Source organism: Plecotus auritus (assembly GCF_963455305.1).
Source record: "Plecotus auritus genome assembly, chromosome: 2".
Taxonomy (NCBI): domain Eukaryota; kingdom Metazoa; phylum Chordata; class Mammalia; order Chiroptera; family Vespertilionidae; genus Plecotus; species Plecotus auritus.
In genome coordinates this window covers 42,596,434-42,622,377 of record NC_137771.1, presented here as the reverse complement: position 1 = coordinate 42,622,377, position 25,944 = coordinate 42,596,434, and the positions used below count along the sequence as shown (strand labels likewise).

The following is a 25,944-nucleotide window of genomic DNA, read 5'->3' as shown; positions in this document are numbered from 1 at the left end:
AATACTGCGTTGAAAACCAATCATTGACGGGTTGTTCCCTTATTTTTTTTTCTCCTTCTTTTCCCCTAAACAATGTAATAGTAATAATACTGTTTCCAAAGACAACAAACCTCTGGAGGTGATGAGCTTACCTTCAGTCCTGTTTCTTAAAGAGCCACTCCTCCAGGACTAACCTGATGGCTGTGTCCACAGACACAGTGCCCCAGGGATCTAGGAGGGAGCTCAATATCCTCTTTCAACTTTGATCTTTAGACTGCTGGGAGCTCCTGTACAGGAGGAGTCCTGCATGATTTATTTAGTTAGTTATATTACCATGGGGGCTGGTAAATTTGGAAAAAAATAGATATGCAATAGTAGGCTTGTCCCCTTCAGTCTTCTTAACATAAAGAACTCAATACCACTTTAAACAAACCTCATATGCTCTAAGATCATGAGCAGGAAAGAGTTCATATGGCAATAGTAACTGGCTCTCTCATTGGCTTTATCAACAATACACATGAAGAAAAAGTGCAGATTGCTGACAGGTGCTTTTCTCTTAAAGTGAAAGGCTACCATCTCCTAGTATTCTCTCAAAGATTAACTGAGATTATGTAACTAAGATGCCTAGCACAGTGCCTGATGTATGTATGGTACATGCTCAATAAATGGTAGCAATTATTAGGACTATTATTATGTGCCAATCTTCCTGTCCAACACCAAATCACTTCTAGACGCCTGAAATCTTTTAATATGTATTATGTATACATATGTGTTTGCAACATATCTAATAGCTCAAATTCCAACAAATATTAAGTGTGTTTTCTAGGCCTGGATACTAGGAAGAGGAAGCTGAAAAAAATATTTCTGATTTTTATGAACTGACAATTTAATGTAAGAATTTTATTTTTGAAATTCAAATGGTGGTGCCTCGAGTTTATGTATTTCAAGCTAAACATAATGCACCTAGTAAAACTGCAGCAATGGCTTCACATTAATCCTAATCCTAGCCATAATCCTAGCCATACTCCTGGGGTCAAGCATCCTACTCCAACTCCACCTTTGTCCACAGAATGCAGACACAGATGCACTAATTTACAGTTTTCATCACCTTTCCAACCACTCCATCAGAAACTCAGTATTTTTCAGGATTTTGAGGATCTTCATGCTCTCAACTGAGCCCATTTTTAATATATATTTATTGATTTCAGAGAGGAAGGGAGAGGGAGAGATTGAAACATCAATGATGTGAGAGAATCATTGATCGGCTGTCTCCTGCACGCCCCACACTGGGGATCGAGCATGTAACCCGGGCATGTGCCCTGACTGGGAATCGAACAGTGACCTCCTGGTTCACAGGTCAATGCTCAACCACTGAGCCACGGTGGCCAGCTGAGCCCATTTTTAAAGACAAACATAAGGCGGATTGAAGAAGGGGAATAGTGTGAAATCAGACTGGACAAAGACTGGCTGAACTTTCTAATTCCAAGTTGGATTTCAAAAGGCAGAGAAGCCAGCACTCATCCAACCCCCTGGTCTGCCTCACCATATGACAGCCACGGGGATCAAAACAGAGCCAATCCTGCCCAGCCGGTATAGCTCAGTGGTTGAGCATCGGCCCAGGAACCATGAGGTCATTGGTCCAATTTCCGGTCAGGGTACATGCCCAGGTTGTGGGCTCAAGCCCTGGTAGGGGGAATGCAGGAGGCAGCAGAGCGATCAGAAGCTCAGTATTTAAAAAGGTGTAACATGGCCAACGCCTGGGCCCCATTATTACAAAACAAACAAAAAAAGACCAGTCCTGGGTAGTGATCAAAAACTGCCACCCTCCAAGAAAGAGCCACACCAGCGATGGCACAACAGTTGACACCAAGAAAATACAAAATCTAGCCATGCTGAGGCCAAATGCACAGTGCAGGTCCTAAAGAAATCGTGGGTGGAAAATCTGACTCCTCAAATAACGTCCCCAAAGTCCAACAGCAAACAGCACCTGAGAGCAAAGTAAACTTTGAATCTCCTAAGTCCTCTTCTAGGAAACCCTGCTGACTCTCCCTTTCCCAACCCCTATGGTAAAAAACACAAACCTCTTCACTTGTTATACTGCCTTCCCAATTCTTCGTGCTGCCACCCTGAGCTAGCCTCTTTGCACAGAAAGGCAAAAGGGGATCCGCAGGTGCAAGGTATGTGCCGTCGCTCCCATTACAGGAGAGGACACAAATCCTGAGGGTCAACACCCCGTGATGGCCACAAAGCCCAGAGGAAGGAGGCCTGAGTCCCAGCAGGACTCCTGCTACTACCCCGCGGGGACCTGAATTTTCACACTAACGAGCTGCCTTCATCGTGGACACACTCACAATGCCCTTCCAGGTCTGCTTATCCTGGGAAGCTGCTCAGCCACTCAGTGACTGGAAATGCCTTCTCCACGCTCTGAGTAATAAATACCCTCATGGCACTATAAATGCTATGGCAGGAAGCACTGGTACCAATGAGAACGTTCTGTCCCCTGCTTCGCTGCCCCTACAGGTAAGCACAGTGTAGTGCGATATAGTAAACGGGGAAATTACTATGTTATATTTAATCAGGAACGCCTGGCCCGTGGACCTTATATCATTGGGTCTGGCCCTGCCATGGCATTAGGGGTGAGTTAATTAAATGTCTGACCAAATATAGCAGGCTAATTTTTAAGTTGACAATTTTGTATGGCCCGCAAATGATGTTATAAATATCCAAATGGCCCTTTGGCAGAAAAAAAAAAAAAAAGTTCTCCACCCCTATATTAAATAGTCAAATACCTTTTAAAAATAAAAAGCTTCGAAGGACTCTCTGTGCATGGAGAGTTCTAGAAGCAATATCAGCAAACCTCTCTTCTGTGTAAAGCACCATGCCTCTCTCCTGGACACTCTCCTTCCTTGACCGAGGGCCCCACTTCCACGGGCACATGTGTGGAGGGGAGAAGGAAGATGGAGAGAGAGCCCAAGACCCCCTGTGTGAGTCCACTAAAAGCCAGATTTGGAATCTGATGGTCACTCTCCTGCCAGGACTCTGGGAACAGGAAGATGGCAGAGCAGACACAAAGAGGGCGAGGGCTGGTGGCCTGCTTCTAAGTGCCAACTCAGTGTATTTTAACCCCAATATGCCAATTACACATCTAAGCCCACAGCAGGAAAAATTATAAGCAGCGATGCATTATTACATGGACTCTTCTTTTTGAAACATGAGTCCCTCACCTCTCTTTGAATTCTGAAATATTTAAATATACGGGATGGGGCAAAACAGGTTTACAGTTGTGAGAACCTGAAACAGTTTATTTTTGTATTACTATTTATGAATGATTATATTATTTTTCAAACGACGATGGTAAGCCTACTTTTGCCCCACTCTGCATATGTATTTTCTCTCCCTCTGTCACTTTCTTCTCCAAGGGGCTGCTGTTGATTTGCAGATCCAGTTAACTCTGAAATGATTTTCTACAGAACTAACCAGACCTTCAAAGTAGTGCCGTTATCATTAGCATATTGGCCAGCATCCACAGCTTTTCCCAGAAAGCCACTCAAATTAAAAGAACTGAAAAACCACCGACCTTAATGACTGCTGTCAGGAAGGGCTCAGGGCAGTATTAGGAAGAGCAATAGAATCCATTCCCCACACAGAAACACCCTCCCAGAGACAACACCCTGCCAGACGATGTCTGAGGTCTCTGGCCTATTCTCGTGTTTACCTGTTTACAAAGCACGGCCCAGTGGCTTTAAGACCCAAGGTGAAAGGCCTAAAGAATGGGTTATTTGAAGATTAAACATTAAACTTGGAGAACTGGACAGTCGGCCGTGCCACACACACAGACACCCTGTCAAAATTAACAAGAGCTACAGTCTAGGCCTAACCACCACCAATGATGCTTCTGCCCAAGCTCTTTATTTGGCCCACAAGGACCTCAAAGCTCTGGCCCTGGCTGCCTCTCTAACCGTCCCTCCCTCCCTCCTGTCCTCTGTCCCTGCCCTCCTGTTCCCATTACCCCTTTGTCTCCCTCCCTGATTGCAACCCCTGATATTGCAACCCTTCAAAAGTATTTGCAACCCCTCAAAGGGGTTTGTTCCCTTTTCCTACAAGGCAAAGAACAAAAACTTGCAGTTCACAGAAAAAATAAATGCGATGGATACATAGGAACCTTTCCCCTCACAAATACATTAGGAAATACAAGTCAAAACAATATTGAGATACAATTATACAACAAATTGGCAAAACTTAAAATTTTTTGTAATACCCGCTCTGGCAAGAGTGTGAGGAAATAGTGTCATACACTTTTAGTGGGATAGTAATTGGATGAATCTTCTTTAGAACAATTTGTCATTATCTGTCCATTTTCAAAATCAACCCTTTTACCCAAGTTTCATTTCTAAGAATTTATAGATAGTCTCACCTAAAAAATATATATATACAAAAAAAGGTCCATTACAACATTTAAAAATAAAATAAAAAGTAAAAGGGCAAGAGCATACTCACAAAAACCCTGGAGATAATTTAAATGTTTATTAACAGGGGGCATAAGCAGCTGTTAAAAACAAGGAGAAGGAGCTAAAGAAAAAAATGTTAGGTAAAAGCAAGTTCAGGGTTGTACTGTTTTGTTTTTTTTTAAGAGGATAGAGTATCAGTGGTTCTCAAAGGGTGGGCAGCTATTACTGTTAAAAGAAAGCTCTTCCTTGTAATGCCTTAAACTCTGCATTGTATGGCTCCACCCTCTAGTCCTCATTTTTATCCTATGGGATCATCCAAACCATCTAATCCAGCCGTGGGCAAACTACGGGCCCGCGGGCCGGATCCAGCCCGTTCGGCTGTTCTATCCGGCCCTCGGAGCCGAAAGAGCGGAGGGTTCTCTTGCTCTCCCCTCCACTCCTTTACTTTGAATTTATATTAGTTCACACAAATACTCCATCCATGCTTTTGTTCCGGCCCTCCGGTCCAGTTTAAGAACCCATTGTGGCCCTCGAGTCAAAAAGTTTGCCCAGCCCTGAAATCCCTTCTAGGTTAGCAACCTCCTACTGGGTCTTCTCTCCTCTACGCTCTATATTTTCAGTTCCTGTAACTGATGTTCCTCTATGCCAATGGCTTTGCCTGCAACAACAAGATAGGGAGAGGGATAAGGGGCACTTGATACATTTAACAAGAATGATCTTCAGACACCCATGTTTCCACATGACATTGTGTGGAGATGAGGTACACATTGGACTAACAGCACAGGGTAAGCACACAGTAGGTCTTCTCTACCTTCCTGAAGGCCCTCTGGATGCAACATGTGCTGAACAAACCAGTGGCCCACGCAGCCCAATATGCAATCCCTACACTAACATCAGACTAATCTGTTCAGGAGAAAACGAAAGGGAGCTAGGGAGTTTTCACCAACTATCTTTGAAGGGGGACTTAGTGGTCACCCTGCTCCAATACCCTACTCTTCCCTTAATAGATCGTTAGAAATTAGTGTTACATGTATTTACTCAATACGTATTTTCACATGAAACCAAATGTTTTTCAAATGTACTTGTATTTGGAGCCAACCCTCATCTTGGATGAAGAAATTTCTCATGAGTATTTACTCTATGCCAGGCATAGTACTAGTGACTTGGTAGATGGCCTTGCTAATCCTCTGAACCACCATGCAGTGGCCACCACTACAGATGGGGTAACCACAGTGTGCAGTCAGGTCACAAGCCCAACCTCACAGAGCCAGCGGAAAGCAGAGTGGGACTTCAATCCTATGCTCTTTCCATTATGTCACATGATAACCATTAAACATCTTAACAATAGCCTCATTTGGCCACATCCTATAGAATAAAAGAGTAATATGCAAATTAACCATCACTCCGCTACACCCACAAGCCACACCCACAAGCCAATCAAGAGCAAATATGCAAATAAACCCAACCAAGATGGCTACGGCCACAGAGAGCAGGAGGGAGGCTTGGGTTTCCCCGGCGATGGAGGAAGCCAAGCTTTCCGCCTGCCCTTGCCGGCCTAGGCCTCCACTCAATGCTACAAAGTTTCAATGATAGAAGATACATAAACCCCAACAGAAATGGCGGCAGCCACAGAGCTGGAAAGAGCAGGAGGCTAGGGTTGCCCCGGTGATGGAGGAAGCCAAGCTTTCCGCACACCCTGGCCGGCCCAGGCCTCCGCTTAAGGCTACAAAGTTTCAATTATAGAAGATACAGAAATCAAAAAAAAAAAAAAAAATGGCTGCCACCATGGAGCAAGCAGAAGGCTTGGCTCTGCTCCAGGCTACAAAGCTGCAATTGTAGAAGATAAATAAACCCCAGATACCAGGGCCTCCGCTTGGGTCGCCAGGGGGCATGGCTGGCCTGCAAACCACCACAGGCCCCTCGCCCAGGCCGCCTCACGCCCCAAGGGAACCCCACCCTGATCCGGGACACCCTTCAGGGCAAACCAGCTGGCCCCCACCCATGCACCAGGCCTCTATCCTATCTAATAAAAGAGTAATATGCACATTGACCATCACTCCAACACACAAGATGGCTGCCCCCATGTGGTCAAAGATCCTGCCCCCATGTGGACACAAGATGGCCACCACAAGATGGCCTGCAAGGGAGGGCAGTTGGGGGCGATCAAACCTGCAGGGGAGGGCAGTTAGGGGTGACCTAGCCAGCAGAGGAGGGAAGTGGGGGGCGACCAGGCCTGCAGGGAAAGGCAGTTGGGAAGGACCCAGGCCTGCAGGGGAGAGTAGTTGGGGGGGACCAGACCTGCAGGGGAGGGCAGTTAGGGGACCAGGCCTGCAGGGGAGGGCAGTTGGGGGGGACCAGGCCTGCATGGGAGGGCAGTTAGGGGTGACCAGGCTGGCAGGGGAGCAGTTAGGCATCAATCTGGCTGGCAGGGGAGTGGTTAGGGGGTGATCAGGCTGGCAGGCAGAAGCACTTAGCGGCAATCAGGAAGGTAGGCAGGCGAGCAGTTGGGAGCCAGCAGTCCTGGATTGTGAGAGGGATGTCTGACTGCCTGTTTAGGCCCGGGCAGTCGGATATCCCTCGAGAGGTCCCAGATTGGAGAGTGTGCAGGCTGGGCTGAGGGACACCCCCCTCCCCTGTGCACGAATTTCGTGCACCGGGCCTCTAGTAATTCTATAATCCAAGAATTTGGTAAATTACACTTAACTTAATCTGTCTAAATCATTCTTGATTTTACAGAATTTGTCTTCTCAACTTTCTCCATATCCAATCAGTTACTGAGTCCTTTTGTTGTTGTTGTTGTTAATATGTTTTTATTGATTTCAGAAAGAGAAAGGGAGAAGGAGATAAAGAGAATAATTGATCAGCTGCCTCCTGCGCGTCCCCTAATGGGGATTGAGCCCACAATCCGGGCATGTGCCCTGACGGGGGAATCAAACCCTAACCTCCTAGTTCATGGGTGATACTCAACCACTGAGCCACACGAGCTGGGCTCCTTTCTTTTAAAAATCAATAAATAAATGATTTTATTGATTTTAGAGAGAAAGGTGGGGAAAGGGAGAGAGAAACATGGATCAGCTCTTTCCTGCATGCCCCCTACTGGGGATTGAGCATGTGCCCTGACTGGGACTCAAACTGGCAACCTTTCCATGCATAGAACTCAACCAACTGAGCCACACCAGCCAGGGCCTGAGTCCTTTCTTAATATCGCCATCCCATGGCCAGTTTAGCAGAATTTAAGCTACCTGGCTCTCAACCCTGTCTGCAACAGATTTCAGTGTAGCTCAGCCCCAAATCCAGATGGCCAAGGGACTGGTAATACACTTAGCCTGAATGATTTCTACTTGATTTCCCCACTCTCCCTAAAGCCGCCCCACACATAAATCATTGTAAATGTACCTCCTGTGTGAACTCTGCTTCGCTTGTCATCCAGGTTGATAAAAACTTCCTAAACAATTTAAGATGATGAAGTGGGGAAGGGGTACAAGACCTCCAGGGGAAAACATGACTAGTGTGGGAAGGAAACCTCATCCTGTCTCCCTCACATGTCAAACCTTCTCCCCAAACATTCACTATTCCTTCTCTCCCATGTCAGGGATTGGCACCACCAGCCACGCTGACCCTGTAACCAGAAATCGAGAGGCTCTCACTGACTCCTTGCACAGGTTATTCTCTGTTTGTCCCCCTCCCCGACCAAATACATATCTATTCTCAATCCTTCTCTGATGCTCTGTGTCCAGTCTGGATCTCCAAGGCTCTCTAATCCTCTGTCTTCTAGTTGGGTTTGGCCAATGGCGAGCATTAGCAGAAGCCTCAAAGCAGGAAGGAGCATAAGGCCGGGACCCCTTCCTTTGGAGTGGCCTTGGACTAGCTGTACCTCTTGAACTAAGGTAACAGATCCTCTCAAGGCAGCCTTCTTCACATGACTTCTCCTTTTCAGTTGCTAACCATTCCTCCCCTTGCTCCACTAGAGGGATATAACAAACCTGCTGTGATTAGCCACAGGGATTCAGGCTGCCCTCATCTTTCTAAGTAGTTCCTTTATTGAAAAATATCCTAAGATGAGGGTATTTTATGTGTCCTTCTGATATACCTCCTTCACTGTGCCCTTTCCAGGCTTCAAGTGGCAAAAGAGGTCCCCATTATTACTGGTGCCTGGTGACCTCAAAATCCCTTCCTCCCATCCTCAGGTAGTCCATTCTTTACATTTTCCTTAACAATTCCAGTTGAAGACTTCTACTTCCAGCCCAGAACGAGTAACAGGAACCATCCTGAGCCTCCCACCCAGAGGAACTTAAAAAAAAAATCCAAATAGGAAACAGAGGTTCTCAGGACACTGGAAATCAGGCAACAAAGCAGAGGGATTCTGGAGAGATTTGCGAGGAGGAAAAAGAGGAGGTATTCTGAAATTGTTCAAGTTTAATGCCTGGGACCCAAGCCAAGCCCCACAGTATCCCTGAGTTGAGGAGACAGAGTTAGGAATCTGTGGATAACAAGGAGGCTAGAGTGCTTGAGGCAGAGAGAGAGAGAGAGAGAGAGAGGAGAGAGAGAGAGAGAGAGAGAGAGAGAGAGAGAGCTGTACAAAGGGAGAAGTCCAGTCATCTGCAAAGGGTACTCCTCGAATGTTACCAAGAGTACCAATCACTGTATGCATGTGAGGAATCTATTGGAGCCAGAAACACCCGACAGGATTAGAATGAACAGTGAATGTACTTCACAGGCCCATGAATAGTGCCTATGCGAAAGAACCAGACTGAAAAACCTCAATTCCCAGAGCACTGGGTAGAGTATGCAGAGGGTTTCACTCAGTAGCGAGGAAGAAATAGTTCTGATCCCACCTAACAAAGCTTAAAACAAGAATCAAAAGGATCAAATTGTTTCCAAATAACTTACACATGCCCCAGAACACAGCTCAAGTGCACTTATAGAAATACAAATTATCTAACAAGGCAAAAAACACAATGTCTGTGTTTTTTAGAAATTATAAATTCAATTAGAAATTACCAGTCATGCAAAGAAGCAAGAAAATACTACCCAAAATGAGGAAAATCAATGGACACTGGCCTAGAACTGACACATATGTTAGAATTAACAGGCATAGCTATTAAAAATCATAACTGGATTTCATATGTTCAAAAAACTAGAGGAAAGATTGAGCTTAAAAGTTCAGACATAGAACATATATATAAAAAGACTCAAGTTGAAATTCTAGAAATGAAAACTGGAATATCTGGTATGAAAAATTGACTTTATGGGATTAGACAATACAGAAGAAAATATTAGTGACATTCAAGACATAGTAATACAAACTATCCAAAATATAATGAAGAAAGAAAAAGATTTTTAAAATAAATAATCAGAGCACCCTGGATGGTATGGCTCAGTTGGTTGGGTGACATTACATGCACCTAAAGGTTGCTAGTTCGATTCCCACTCAGGGCACATGCCCAGGTTGTGGGCTGGATCCTGGGTGGGGGATGTGTAGGAAGCAGCGATTGATGCTGTGCTCTTACATCGATGTTTCTCTTTCTCTCGTCTTCTCCCTTATCTCTATTAAAAAAAAACAAGAAAAAAAAACAACAACAATAAAAACATTTTAAAAATAAATAAATGAACGAAGTATCAGTGATCTATGGAAAAACTTCAAGTAGCCTAATACATGTGAAATGGGAAGCACTGAAGAAGAGAGAAAAAGTGTCATGAGAAGTACTTGAAAACATAATGGGCACAAATTCCCAGATTTACTATAAACATACAGATTCAAGAGTATAAATGAATCTCCAGCACAAGAAATAAAACTAAACCAAACCAATAAACATCATAATCAAATTGTTCAAAAGCAATGATCAAAAGAAAATCTTAAAAGCAGATGGGGAAGAGGCAGGGGGAGGAACATTATTCACAAAATAAAAAAAAAGTAAAATAATGCAAGCTCGAAGACAGTAGAGCTAAGATCTTTGAAGTACTGAAAGAAAAACACCTTATATGTAGAATTCTTTACCATGTGGGGAAAAAAATCTTTCAAAACTGAAGCTAAAATAAAGATTTTCCCAGACAAAAGGTTAAAAAGTCCATCAGGAGCAGAACTGCACTATAAGAAGCAGCGAGAGAAATGATATTGCATAGAAATCTAAAAAATGTAATGAAGGGACAAGGGTAACATTGTGGGTACATGAAAGAATTTTTAAAAAGTATGTGAATATCTTAAAAATATAATTGACTGGTTAAAACTAAACTAACCATGTATTACGACGTTTAAACATATATAAAAGTGAAATGGGCAACATACAGCAACAATAGTACAAAGGCTAGAAGGGAAGAACTGTAAATCTATTGTTGTATGGTTCTTATATGAAACCTTTATATGAAGTAGTATTATTCCACTTGAAAGTAGGCTGATAAATTAAAGATGTATAATATAAACCACGAAGCAACCACTAAAATTATACCCGCCAAAAATCGTAATTGCCCTGGCCAGGTATCTCGGTTGGTTGGAGTGTCATCCTGTACACCAAAAGGTGGAAGGTTCGATTCCCAGTCAGGGCACATACCTAGATTTCAGATTTGATTCCCGGTCAGGGTGTGTATGAGAGGCAACAGATGGCAACAGATCAATGTTTCCCCCTCACATTGATGTCTCTCTCTCTCTCTCTCTCTCTCTCTCTCTCTCTCTCTCTCTCTCTCTCTCTCTCTCTCTCTCTCTCCCTCTCCCTCCTTTCCTCCCTCCATCCCTCCCTTCCTTTTTCTTGAAAATCAGTAAAAACATATCCTCAGGTGAGGGTCTTTAAAAAGTTATACTTAATTATCCAATAAGGGAGAAAAAATAAATTTATAAAAAATAATCCAAAAGAAGGCAGAAAAAGGAAAAGAGACCAAAGAACAGAAGGAACAAATACAGAAAGAAAAGAAGAAGAGGAGGAGGAGGAGGAGGAGGAGGAGGAGGAGGAGGAGGAGGAGGAAGAGAAGGAGGAGGAGGAGGAGGAGGAGGAGGAGGAGGGGGAGGAGGAGGAGGAGGGGGAAGAGGAGGAAGAGGAGGAAAAGCAAGATGGTATACTCAAACCAAACCATATGAATAGTTACATTCAATATGGTCTAAACACCCTAATGAAAAGGCAGGAAATGTCAGGCGTTGCTTTGTTATCCAATCTAACTATATGCTGCCTACAAAAAAACCCACTTTAAATATAAGAACACAAATAGGTTAAAACGTAAAAGGAAGAAAAAGATATAGCATAAAACAGCAATCAAAAAAAAAAAAAAAAACTGGAGCAGCTATATCATTAGCATACTAAATACATTTTAGAGCACAACTATTACCAGGAAAAATGACTAAGTAGATTTCAGAGCAAATATATTATCAGAAATTGAAATAATAAAGGGGATGACTCACCAAGACAACCAAACAATCCTAAATATTAATGTACCTAATAACAGTACATCAGAATACATAAAACAAAGTCTGGTAGAACTTCAAGAAGAAATGCATATATCTACAATGATCATGAGATTTCAATACCCCTCTCTCAATAACTGACAGAGTAGTAGATAGAAAATCAGCAAGGTTATAATATACAGTAGCAGTCAATAAAGTTGACCTTATAGACCAGTGGTTCTCAACCTTTCTAATGCCGCGACCCTTTAATACAGTTCCTCATGTTGTGGTGACCCCCAACCATAAAATTATTTTCGTTGCTACTTCATAACTGTAATTTTGCTACTGTTATGAATCGTAATGTAAATATCTGTGTTTTCCGATGGTCTTAGGCGACCCTGCTAGCGACCCACAGGTTGAGAACTGCTGCTTTAGAGCCTAAGACCATCGGAAAATACAGATATTTACATTACGATTCATAACAGTAGCAAAATTACAGTTATGAAGTAGCAACGAAAATAATTTTATGGTTGGGGGTCACCACAACATGAGGAACTGTATTAAAGGGTCGCGGCATTAGAAAGGTTGAGAACCACTATTATAGACACTCTATCCAACACGAGAATACACATCCTTCTCAAGTGCATTTGGAACATTTATTGAGACAGACCATATTCTGGGCCAAAAAAAAAAAAAAAAAAAACTCAAAAAGTTAAAAGGATTCAAGTCATACAAAGTACGTCCTGTAACCAGATGGAATTAAATTATAAATCAATTAATAGAAAGATATGTAATATATAATAATAGAAAGTCCTTAAATATTTGGAAACTGAATAACAAACTTCTATATAACCCATGGATCAAAAAAAGATTAAAAAATGAAAAAGATTTTAATAAAAAAAAACAAACAAACAGCAGAAGTTGTAGGATTAGCCCTAGCTGGTTTGGCTCACTGGATAGAGCGTCAGCCTGTGGACTAAAGGGTCCCGGGTTCGATTCCTGTCAAGGGCACATGCCCGGGTTGCGGGCTCAGTCCCTAGTAGGGGGCATGCAGGAGGCAGCTGATCAATGATTCTTCCTCTTCATTGATGTTTCTATCTCTCTCTCCCTCTCCCTTCCTCTCTGAAATCAATAAAAAAACATATTTAAAAAAAAGTTGTAGGATTAAGCTGAAGCAGTACTTGGAAATGTATAATATTAAATGCCTAAATTAGGAAAGAGTCACAAACACATGGCCTCATTTTCACTTTAAGAAATTAGAAAGAGTAAAAGGAACCCAAAGTAAGCAAAAGAAAAGAAATAATAAATTTCAGAACAAAAACAAACAAAAAAAAAAGAGAGAGAGAAAATAAATAAAACCAAAAGCTGGTTCTTTGAGAAGATCAATAAAATTGATAAAAGTCTGGCCAGAATTATCAGGAAAATAAAGAGAAAAATCACAAATTACCAATATTAGAAATGAAGGAGATGAAATCACAACAGATTCTATAGATATTAAAATGATAATAGGGGACTATTGTGAGCAACTTAGATGATATGTACAAATATCTTAAACTACACAAACTATCAAATTTTATTCAAGAAACAATGTCAATAGTCCCATATTATTGACTTTTCCCTCCCCCCGCAACAAAAAAACTCTAGGCCCAGATGGCTTCACTGGTGAATTCTACCAAACATTTAAGGAAGAATTAATATTAATTCTACACAAGTGCTTACAGAAAATTGAAGAGTAGGAAATGCTTCCTAACTCATTCTATGAGACCAGAATTAGCTAGATATAAAACTTAGGAAGACAATACAAGGAAAACTATAAATCAATATCCATTATTAAATAGATGCAAAAATTCTTAAAATTTTACCAAATAAAATCCAACAAAATATAATAAGGATGCCCTAGCCAGCGTGGCTCACTGGTTGAGTGTCGACCTATGAACCAGGAAGTCATGGTTCGATTACCAGTCAGGTCACATGCCCAGGTTGCGGGCTCAATCCCCAGTAGAGGACATGCAGGAGACAGCCAATGAATGATTCTCTCTCACCAATGATGTTTCTATCTCTCTCTCCCTCTTCCTTTTTTTTTTTTTTTTAAAATATGGAACGCTTCACGAATTTGCGTGTCATCCTTGCGCAGGGGCCATGCTAATCTTCTCTGTATCGTTCCAATTTTAGTATATATGCTGCCGAAGTGAGCACTGAAAATTTCTTGCCACTCCCGTCTGGCCTGCATAGTTTCTGTTGAGAAATCAGCTGACAGTCGTATGGGTGCTCCCTTGTAGGTAACTAACTGTTTTTCTCTTGCTGCTTTTAATATTCTATCTTTGTCTTTTGCTCTTGGCATTTTAATTATGATGTGTCTTGGTGTGGTCCTCTTTGGATTCCTTTTGTTTGGGGTTCTGTGCGCTTCCTGGACTTGTAAGTCTATTTCTTTCACCAGGTGGGGGAAGTTTTCGGTCATTATTTCTTCAAATAGGTTTTCAGTATCTTGCTCTCTCTCTTCTTCTGGCACCCCCATAATTCTGATGTTGATACACTTGAAGTTGTCCCAGAGTCTTCTTACACTATCTTCAACTTTTTGGATTTTTTTTTTTTTCTTTTTGCTTTTTCGGTTGAGTGTTTTTTGCTTCTTTGTATTTCAATTCTTTGACTTGATTCTTGTGTTCCTCTAATCTGTTGTTGGGTCTCTGTATAATATTTTTTATTTCAGTCAGTGTATGTTTAATTTCTAGTTGGTCCTTTTTCATATCTTTGAGGGTCTCGTTATATTTATCGGCCTTTTCTAGGATATTCTTGAAAAGCCTTATAACCGTGGTTTTGAATTCTATATCCAGTCGTTTGTTTTCCTCCATTTCTTTCGTTTGTGATCTGATTCTTTGATGCCGCATTTTCACTGCTTCCCTGAGTTGGTAAGGTAGATTTGTGTGCTAAGTTTCCAATATGGCCCAGTGGGTCTGCCTCCCCAGTTAACCTGAGGTGGACACTCTTGGTGCACCCCTTTGTGGACTGTGTGTACAGCCTTGTTGTAATTAAGTCTTGATTGTTGTTGGTATCACTGGGAAGAATTGACCTCCAGGCCAGTTGGCTGTAAGGATCAGCTGTGTCTATGCTGGGAGAAGTTTGGTGCTGGAGACAGTCTTATAGGATTAGACTTGCCAAATTGCAATAGCCTCTGTGCTCAGCTTGGATGGGGTGGAGTCTCAGTCTTGGCTTCCTGTCAGCCTTGCCCTTGCGCGCACGTGCGCGCCTTCAGATCTCTGCCTTCCCCGGCTCCCGAGTCTCCGCCTGAGAGTCCAGACTCCCCCCACAAGAGCGTGGGTCCCCAGGGGCTCGCCTGGAACTGGGGTTCACTGCAGTCAGAACTGGGGCTCAGTGCAGTCAGGAGCCTCTGACTCCCTTCCACTAGGGAAAGCCTGTGGCAACCTCCGCAGCCTTTGTGCGCACTGGCACACGCGCGCCTTCAGACTTCTGCCTTCCCCAGCTCCCGAGTCTCCGCCCGAGAGTCCAGGTTCCCCCCGTAAGAGCGTGGGTCCCCAGGGGCTCGCCCGGAACTGGGGTTCAGTGCAGTCAGAACTGGGGTTCAGTGCGGCCGGGGGCTTCCTTCCCCCTTCCGCCAGAGAAAGTCAGCCAGGCTCTCAGCCGCCCTTCCTCTCTGCGCGCACAAAGACCCTTTGCCGTACCTCCAATTCTCTGTGAGCTTTTCTCTTTCCTTCTAGTTGTAGAATTTTCACTCAGCCAGCTTTCCTGTGGTTCTGGATGGTGTCCGTTCTGTCTTTTAGTTGTAGTTTTGAAATTGTTGTGCGAGGCAGCAGTTTAGGTGCTTACCTATGCCGCCATCTTGGTTTCTCTCCATATTAAGAATTTTAAAATGATCTCAATAGTTATAGAAAAAAGGAAATGACAAAAATATAACATCCATTCTTAATTTAAAAACAAATACCCAAAAAACATCACCTCTCAGAAAAGTAGGAATGGAATGAAACTTCCTAAACCTGATAAAGGACTTCTACAAAGAATATACATCAAAGTTAATGATGAAAAAAAAAATATGCTTCTAGCTAGGCCCTGGCCAGGTAGCTCAGTTAGTTAGAGCATCATCCCAGTACACCAAGGTTACGGGTACCATCCCTGTCACAGCACATACAACAATCAACCAATGAATGCATAAATAAGTGGAACAACAAATCAATCTCTCTCTCTCTCTCTCTCTCTCTCTCTCCCCCCTTCTTTCCTCTCTAAAAATCGATAATATATGTTTAAAAAGTGTAATGCTTCTAGCCAGTGCACTATAGCAAGAAAAAGAAATAAAAGGCATCCTCATTGAAAGGAAAAAGTAAAACTTTATTTACAGATAATATGATCACCTACATAGAAAAGCTGATAGCATCTACAAAAAAGCTATTAGAAATAATAAGCAGTTTAGCAAGATTGTAGGATACATGATCAATACACAAGTGGCAACTAGTACAAGTTAAAATTTTAAAAGACAATGTTATTTACAATAACATGAAAAATATGAAATACCTACAGATAATCTGACAAAGATGTGCAAAACCTATCTACTGAGAGCTACAAAACATTGCTGAACCTAAGACCTAAATAAGTCAATCTCCCCCAAATTAAGGTATAGATTTAATAAAGGCCCAATTAAAAGCTAAGCAGGCCTTTATTTTGAAATTGACAAAATGACAACATTGTAAAATTAATGTGGAAATGTAACAGACCTGGAATGACCAAAACAACTTTAAAAAAGAACAAAGTTGAAGGACTTACATTATGTGACTTGAATACTTATTACAAAACTATAGTTATCAAGATTACGTGGTACTGGCATCAAAATAGACAAAAAGATCTACAGAACAGAATAAAACAACCAGAAATAGGCCCACATATGGTAAACTGATTTTGATCAAAGGTGCAAAGGCAATTGAATAGGGAAAGAATAAACTTTTCAGCAAATGGTGCTGGAATAATTGATATCATACCCCTCTATCCCCCCCAAAAAAGAAATAAACTTTGTCCCACATCTGGTGCTACAGATTAACTTTAATTAACTTAAAATGGATCATGGATTTAATGTAAAACCAAAAAACAATAAAGCTTCTTAAAAAAAAATAGGAGAAAATACTTGAGACCTCAGGCTAGGCATGATTTCTTAGCTACAACACCTAAATCATCATCCATAAAAGAATAAACTGATAAAACAGACGTCATCAAAATTACAAATTGATAAACTAGACTTTATCAAAATTAAGAACTCTGCTTTTCAAAACACAGTTAAGAAAATACAGACTCAGATGTGATAGAGAACTTGTAATGAGAATATATTACAAAAACCTCTCAAAACTCAATAACAGCCCATTTAAAAAAATATATTTATTAAACACTTTACCCAAGAAGATACATGAAATATGTGGGCTGCACATAAGAAGCTTGAAATTATTAATCATTAGGGAAATACACATTAAAACCACATGCCAGGATTCCACATTGGAATGGCTAAAATTTGAAAGTGACCACACAAATTGTGGGAGCAACTGGGAATTTCACACACTGCTCAGGGGGATGTAAAATGGCATGATCACTTTGAAATACATGTGGTATTTCTTAAAAAATTAAACATACACCTCCTTATTCCACATCTAGGTATTTAACCAAGAGAAATGAAAGCATAGGTCTGTGTATACAAATATTCATAGCAGCTTTATTTGTAGTAGCCAAAGGCAGCAAATAATCCAAATATCTATCAGCAGGTAAATGGATAAACAAAGAATCTACACTAATAAAAGAGAAATAGCAAATTGACAGTACCTCTGCGATGCCCACCAGCCAATCAGGAGTATGCAAATTAACCCAACAAAGATGGCGGGTTAATTTGCATAAACAGGCACGGAGCGAAGACTGAAGGCTCCGGCCCGAGTGAAGACTGAAGAGGCTTGGCTTCTCTGCTGCGGCCGGAGCGAAGGCCTGGGTCCCGGGTGCCTGAGGAAAACCAGTGCTGGCAGCCAGGGGAAGGAAGGCCTATTGCACGAATCTTCGTGCAACGGGCCTCTAGTAGTATAATAATACAATGGAATACTATTCAGCAGAAAAAGGAATGAACCATGCATGCACATATAACATGGATGAATCTCAAGATGAGGATTAAGGAAAAGTCACCTCACAAGAAAAGATACATATTATATGACTCTACAGATAAAGTCCTAAAAAATCTTAAATAATCTAAGGTGACAGAAGCTAGTTCACTGATTGTTTTGGTGAAAGGGTGGTCCTAGGGAGGGAGGGGTTACCAAGGGCCACAAGAAATCTTTGGGGGTATTAGAAATATTCTTTATCTTGATTGTGATGGTTTCATGATTATGTACTGATGTCAAATTTTCTCAGATTAGACACTTTAAGTATGTAGTTCACTGTATGTCAAGTAGATCTCAATAAAGCTGTTAAAAAATACCCAGGTTAAGACTGCCTTCTTTTCCCCATGGCACCTTGAGTAATACATTCTTTCTTCATCCCCTACGTTCAATCAGTAATTAATTCCTAACCATTCTATTCTCCTAATCTCTCTCCAGTTTCACAACTATTACCCTAACTCTTTCTCACCTGTATTATAATAGCCTTCCTCCAGTCTTCACCCTGCAGGCAGAATTAACTTTCTAAAACAGGGGAGACACATTTTAAATTCTCTTACCATGACTCACTGGACCCTCCCTGTTCTGGCCTGTCACCCATCCCAGCCCCAGCCTCCTTTCTGGTGATTTCTCACCTCACCCTTTCCTGATGAGCCATACTAATCAACAATGTTTCAGGTTTACCTAGTTTTGCACATGTTGTTCCCAAATCAAATATAATTCCTTCCCCTTTGTCTTTCTCCATCCCACTCATACCAAGGCTTTGTAACTCAGCTCAGTTATTATCTCCTCTTGGAAGTTTTCCTAAACCCCATATTGGGCCATGTGCCCTTCTGGCAACCCCAGAGCATCTTCTGCATACCTTGCCACAGCACTAACCTCACTATCTTATAATCTCCCCTGTCAGACCAGACAGCAGCAGACTGGAGAAAGCAGAGGTGACCACATCTTGTTCTCTTTACCGCAGTGCCAGGCCCACACCTGCCACAAGATTTGTGAACAAATGAATGAACTGAGGCACTGGTTTGGATGGCCTCCTCTTATACTACCTGGGTTGGTTCTATATCCCACCTTATAAAAAGATGGGCAGGTAAACAGTGAAATGACCTCTATAATACATTCTGGTAAAATAATTATATCAAATCCCCTGGGAAGGCGGGGGGTGGTCCCACTCTGTCTGGGAGTTTAAAGGCAAGATTCACCACCTCAAATAGTTTTCAAAACCAGCTGGTAACTGACTATGATTTGAACTAAGTGAAAGGTTAGGGAAAGGGAACCAGATTCCCGGAAAAGACAAGACCCACAGCAAAGATTAACATAACCTGGAAGGCCCAGTCTCCTCCCAATAAACTTAATCCCATCTAGAAAGACACAACCTTCCTTCCCCCCACTCCAAATCAATCTCCAGGCCCTTCTCAACATCTGTGGTCTGTTTCCCCCAATCATTCTTAATAACAGAAGGTCCACCTCAGCTGGTCCTTCCCAGAGTCAGGCCAGTAGCCACCAGGTCAAGAGCCAAGCAGAGGCCCTCATTACCAGGAGACTCCCAGAAGACTAGGGGTAAGTCATAAGGCTGAAAAACCCAGCTGACAACTTCAAAAGTAAAAAACCAGGTGATGCACTTGGTGGCTTATGGGAAATGAGGAAAAGCCGGCAAAACAAAGCAAAAGCAAAACTCTACCATCTAAATAACAGCCACATTCTAAGAGAGGATAAGCACTTCAAGAGATAATCGCTTCCTCACCCCTGAACTCCTATTTTAAAAATTAAACAAATGATTATGGCTCTTCCATTTCTTGGTAATGATTGCCACTTTAATTTAGGGACGAAATGAGTTAAAACAAGAGAAGTGCTTCAGTGGAAAATAGCCAATGATTAAGGAAGTTCATACTTTTGCATCCCAAGGACTTACCTACCCAGGATAACTGTAACCAGACAGCACTACTGGTATACCATCTAAAATGCACCTCAAACGTTATCACAAGCTGCTGATAGCGTTTCAAGTTACAAGCAGCACCGGCCTTACAATACCTTCGGCAGCCAGATTTTAACTCAATGGCTCAAACATGGCTGGGGAAACTATCCTAAAATGCAGGACGGGACGGAGTGGGTGAAGGGGAGAGAAGTGAACATAGTCAACTGGAGAGTGATGGCAGAGGACCTCGGGTTCCAGACATCTCATGGGCAGCTTTGGGGATGCAGTAAAAGCCGACCCTCCCGTTGAGTGGCCGGACGCCTCACCCAGGAGAGGATACGGGGACCCAACAACGTCTCGGGAGCCAAGGCCCGGCTGGAATGAGACTTTAGCAGCTGGAGGAGGAAAAGGAAGAGGAGGTGGCGACCTCATCACAAGGGAGGGAGGCTTCGGACGGGTGCGCTCTCCGATTGGATACCGTGCGCGCTGCGCATCTGCAACAGGCCCTGGTGCACACGTGGGACTGAGAGGAGGGTCACTTACTTGTCCAATCTGATATCACGTATTAGCTAGCCGGACTCCGCAGGTTGCCCGGCGGAGTCGCACCGTGACCGGACTGGGCGGTCTCCTGCAGCGATTGAAGCCCCGCCCCTTCCCAGGCCACGCCCAGGCCCCGGCCTGGCCCCGCCCCCGGCCGGCCGCGGCCCCCGTAAACTGCTCCCCGATTGGCCCTTTGAACAGGGCCGGATTGGCCTGTGCCAGTCGCCCAGTCGCCCCGGCGCCGGGGGCCGGGCCCAGCAGGTCGGTGGCGAGCGCGACTTCGCTGAGGCAACTCCAATCCGCGGTGCTTTTGAAAACACCTACGGGGTTTGGTCAGCTCCCGCAGAGAATTTCCCGTCCCGGGGGCTCACTTCCCAGAACTCACCCCCGCTAACCCGCGGCCGCCCCGGATCCGTGCGTGTCAATGTGCATCTTATAGCCACTTCACGACCTTTACTGAACACCAGGACTGTTGTAGACGGATGTAAAAAAAATAATAAAAATAGCCGAAACCGGTTTGGCTCAGTGGATAGAGCGTCGGCCTGCGGACTGAAGGGTCCCGGGTTCGATTCCGGTCAAGGGCATGTACCTGGGTTGTGGGCACATCCCCAGTAAGGGGCGTGCAAGAGGCAGCTGATCGATGTCTCTCTCTCATCGATGTTTCTAACTTTCTATCCCTCTCTCTTCCTCTCTGTAAAAAATCAATAAAATATATTTTAAAAAAAACTTGAATTACATGATTGATCTTTAAGAAAAAAAAATAATAAAAATATCTGTTGAATGCTTACTTTGTGCCAAGTCTTGTTCCTTGTACCTCGGTTCTCGAACTTAATTCGTTCGGGAGGCTGTTCAAAAACTGAAGTATTTTTTTCCCATTAGAAATAATGTAAATGGAATTAGTCCATTCCAGATCCCCAAAGGATCCCGTTTTAACTTCTTATATACAGTACATATCAAATGTACTGTTTAATCTGTAAACACTTTAAAAACAAATGACATGAAATGTAAGCGAAAAGTTAGCAAAAAGGAAATGAAATGTACACTAAAAAAATGAAAATTTAATAATAATAATAAGCAGGAACAAAGGCAAAAAAAAAAAACCCTACAAAAATATTCACAGCACAATATCCTGAGATGTTAACAGCGGTAAACTGACTCATACTCTGGCATTCTCCCCTTTCTTTGTCTGAGAGACCAGTGACGGATCATACAGGTATCAGCATGAAAGGTTTGTCAAGTTGAGAAGCAAATTGTTTGAGACATTTAAAAAGCGAGGTTTGACTGTACTTTACATGAATTTACTCATCTAATGCTGTGGCCAACCCTCTGAAGTGGAGTCCTAGTCTTTAAATCTACAAAACAGAGGGGTTCCTAGGCCTTTGAAGAGTTACAATCTGTGGAAACACGTACCTAACTTTATCCTCACAATCCTTGCCTCTCCGGTAAACTAGACACTGTTTGACCCTATCTTACAGATGCAGAGTCAGAAACATGATTAGCCTGTACTGAGACACACAGCTAGCTCCTAACCAGATGGAGAATTCCAACCTGAGCTCTTATCTGAGCTGTTTCTTTTAAAAAGGCAGGTCCCAGGCTGATGGGAGTTTCCAACAAACATCTGAAGATCTAACCGTCTTTGGGAAGATAAGAGGATACTGGATCTGGTTACTTAGCACTTATGTTTCTCGTAGTGTACAGTAGAAATAATAATAAGACCTCTTCATCTTACCTTTCCAGAGTATTGTGAAGAGCAAATGAAGTAATAAATATGGAAATACTCTGTAAAGTGTGAGATCCTGCATACAGGTAAGACATGGTCTCCAGATCTTCCCCAGTGTGCCCAGGAATGGGAGAAATGAAATATGCTGGTTGCCCCTGCAACTATGGCAGGAGTCTCATCTTGGCTAGACTTGAATGAATGCCTATTTGCTGCCTGGTCTTTATGGATGTCTCTGTTTCTAGGCTTTTTGTATTCAATTTTGTTTTGTTTCCTCTAATATCATACTATCAGTAGTAGTAGTAGTAGTAGTAGTAGCAACAACAGCACAGTGGCTGGAGCACCAGGAGCCATCTTGGACCATGAGAGGACCTTAAAAATGGAAGGCACACAGTAAAGCAAGGAGTCTGCTTCTGTGATGCAAAGACAGCTGTAGATCAGCGTAAATGAGTTGGCCTGGCTATGTTCCAATAAAACTTTATTTACAAAAGCATACAATGGGCCAATGTGTCCCATGGGCCTTCGCTTGCCTCCCCTTGATTTATTCAATTCTAATGTTCCATTACAAAAGTGCGTTGGAAATACATTATAGAAGGCGGGGGGATTGTGACAGTACAGGCATGCTCACACTGTTGACCAATATAAAGGCCAGTGCATGACAGTGCAGTGCAAAAAAAACCCCAAACAAAAAAAAAAAAAAACGATCCCTATACTGATAGTCATGAGATATGGGCAGCGAGTTCATATCTGCAGCTGCCACAGCTCTATAGTTGGACTATCTCCAGTTGCCTCACTTTCCCTGTATATTAGATACAAATAACAATACAAATGTGATCCATACTTTCCCATTTTTTTATGGCTGCAGGGAGACTAAGATGAGATTACATATGTAATATTTCTGAAAGCTACAAATGTTATCTAACTAAATTTACATTGTTTCACCCAGGGCAGGACTATACAGCCTCCATGTACCCCTCAGTTATCTGTGTTTACCTCTGGAACCCATAGAATGCATACATTAAATGCTTGGTAATTATCAGCGTATCTGTTTTTCACCTTTCCTCCTCCCTACTCTGCAGAAAGGGTTATTGTGTTGCACTGGATTAGAAGACTTTATTGTTGGAAAGTCTAGACATTCACTCAGGGTTATTGCCGGGCAGCCTGGGATCCTGCAGAGTCAGTTTTCACTCTGCACATCACAAGTCACACCAAGTGAGGCAGCACATCAGATGTGAGCGAAACAGAAAGATCTGGGTTGTGAAACCCTGGAACCAGCTGAACTGCAAGTTTGTGTAATTTTCTTCCTGCTCCGGGACGGTTACGTGCAACACCAGGAGGCAGGCAGGAGACTGGATGCTCCCTCTGATGACCCATAGAGGCCCTGTGATCCTCTAACTACTTTCTCTGAAGGTTTTTCTTCCTGCTTTAGCAACCTGCCGCCTCACCAGAGAAAATACATAATTTCCCTAAGATTTTTGGAGTCATGGCACAGAAATTGGTATAGTTATTCATTTGCACATGTATGTATTCATTTAACAAAGACTTTTTAAGTCCTACTGCTCTAGCCACTAAAGAGTTGGTGTTGAGAAGAACAAATATTGTTGCTGTCCCCAGGGAATTTACTACAGTCCTGAAACAGACGTTCAATAAATAAGCACACAGACATATAATTGATTCCATTGCAAGCAGGAAGGGAAATTGGATACTATGAGACAGGGAACGTGATTTAGATTGAGGTCTAACTTAGATTGGTGATTTGGTGAAAACAGTGGCTTGGAATACATTGTCTTCAGCAATCCTGTGAAGTGGCTAGTATTATCACAACCATTATACAGATAGGGAAACTGAGGCTTAGGGAAATTTCATTCCCTAGATCAGAAGCCTCTGGAGGGCAAGAAATGTGCCTTCTACTTTAGAATTTCAGCAACCAACACAGTACTCTGTAATCACAGATACACAATATAGCTGTGACAGCCCTTATTTGCCTACTGGGCCCTTCACTATCAATCAAACTTTTCTCCTGTTTCTGTTCCTCTCTTTCTTTCTCAACTTAGACTCCTTTAAGCCTCCCTTGAATTTGATCCTCTTTCAGGAACAGGTGGCACTGTGTGGACGCTCTAAGTCTTCCAAATCCACACTGTCATCTCAGGAGGAAAGTAACTGAAATCGTTCACTGGACACCCAACAGATGGTCAGCAAGGTGAACACACTGACTAGAAGGGCCTGCTGAGCTCCCCACCCTGACCAGCACCAAGAGCCATCTTTTAGATACAAAATAATTTATGGGCATGGACAACAGTGTGGGGACAGTGCAGGGTGGGGCGAAGGTAGAAAAGGGCATAGAGGGGATCAATGGTGTTGGGGAAAATAAAATTAGACTGAAAAAATAATAATTTGCTCAACCCTCACCTTTAAAGAACGCCAATAGCTCATTTCCAATGATGGAAATGTCCCAACTTACTTTATTACTTACCTGCTACTTCCTACTTTCCCTTTGCCTGCCTGCCTGCCTTCATCTCCTCACTCAACAGACATCTGCTGAATGGTAAGTATTTGCTAAGTGCTCGGTCAGAGCTGGATGCTTTACCAAATGCACAAAATGCTATGGACACCCCAAGGCTGGTGGGAAGAGAGGGGTTGGAGTGCAAAGGGGAAGAAAAGACTGTGCTAACATTCACTGGGCACTGTGCTCAGCACCTCACGTGCAGTGTCTCAGTGATTCCTCCCAACCACCACGTCAGGGAGTAGAGGTTATTGCTGGAGAAACCGGAGCTCACAACAATGGAGCAACTTGCCCACGAGGTCGGTCGTCTATCGCAAGACACCACCTGTGAAACTGCCAAAGAGGGAGTCCCTGCTGAGAAGCTAAAGTGGGCAGAGGTGCTCATGTTGGAAAGAAAGGCTTGAGATGAATGCAAGTCCTAATATTCTTACTGGTGTCCACCTGTGGCTCCAGTTTCCTCTTCCAGGTCTAAGCTGCTCACCCACTCCCCAGTTCCAAGACCTCACTCACTATCTAATCTGGTTTGACACCATCCATATCTTTCTCCCCTAACACCACCCAACCACAACTCCACAGCCTCTTGGCCATGAGTCATTTTAATAAAAGTGCAAACTATGTGATGAGCCATGACAACAATGTGCAACCCTAAACCCCAACAGGCATTCTTCTGCACTGAGGCAACAGGTGGAAGAGGAGAGTCCAGGGCCGTGAGATGACAAGGCCAAAGGAGCAGGGAGACAGATGGCCTGCTGGAAGGGCTTGCTTGTGCCCCTGGAGCCTGGGCCGTGTCTGGCCTCTGGTTGGAGAAACTGTGCCATGAACCACTCTAGAGTAATGTCATTTGGAAACTATGAGAGAACCTTGGTTTAGGTAGTTTTCACACTCGATCCTATGGCAAGGTGCCTGCGCAGCAAAGGAGAGGCTGAGTGAACTTCCAGGTCTTCCAAGATGCCCCCGACCCCTGCCAAGTTGTTCTTTTGTTCAAGACACCAGGTGCAGGGGCTAACGAGGGCTAAAGTACAGTCCTACTTTGCTAGTCAAACTCTGACCCTCTGAGGCTGCTCCTATGGTTGCCCACTAGGCGGGGCAACTTTTCCTAATTTGCACAAAGTATACAGTAAGATGGTGGTAGCTTTGTCCTCCCACTCCCCCAACCACAAACACACAAACACATACACACATAGAGTCCTGCACACATACCCACAGGCTCATAATACTAGCTCAAGTATCTATAACAATAAAAGCATAATATGCTAATTAGACCGAACATCCTTCCAAATGTCCTTCCTTCTGGACAAAGCCGCAGTGGGCTGGGGCCGAGGCAGAGGCCCTCCCGCCATGGTGGCAG

The 25,944-nt window shown here is 43.1% G+C and overlaps 1 protein-coding gene across 14 annotated transcripts in view; it reads right to left on the bottom strand.

Moving 5' to 3' along the window:
- FGGY (FGGY carbohydrate kinase domain containing) overlaps positions 1 to 20,491 on the bottom strand; it is a 420,488-nt gene extending 399,997 nt beyond the window's left edge. For 4 of the 14 annotated variants that reach the window (XM_080655855.1, XM_080655845.1, XM_080655843.1 and 1 more), the window contains exon 1: positions 132 to 266. Coding sequence is in view for 5 of the 14 variants with exons in the window: in XM_080655850.1 (XP_080511976.1) it covers positions 20,163 to 20,268 (106 nt within the window). In the remaining 9 variants the exon portion in view is untranslated. Of the gene's footprint in view, positions 1 to 131; positions 385 to 3,556; positions 3,697 to 20,082; positions 20,339 to 20,379 lie in introns of those variants that run through there. The other 10 variants (XM_080655850.1, XM_080655842.1, XM_080655841.1 and 7 more) reach the window with 7 other exon arrangements.
- Positions 20,492 to 25,944: the final 5,453 nt, after the last annotated feature.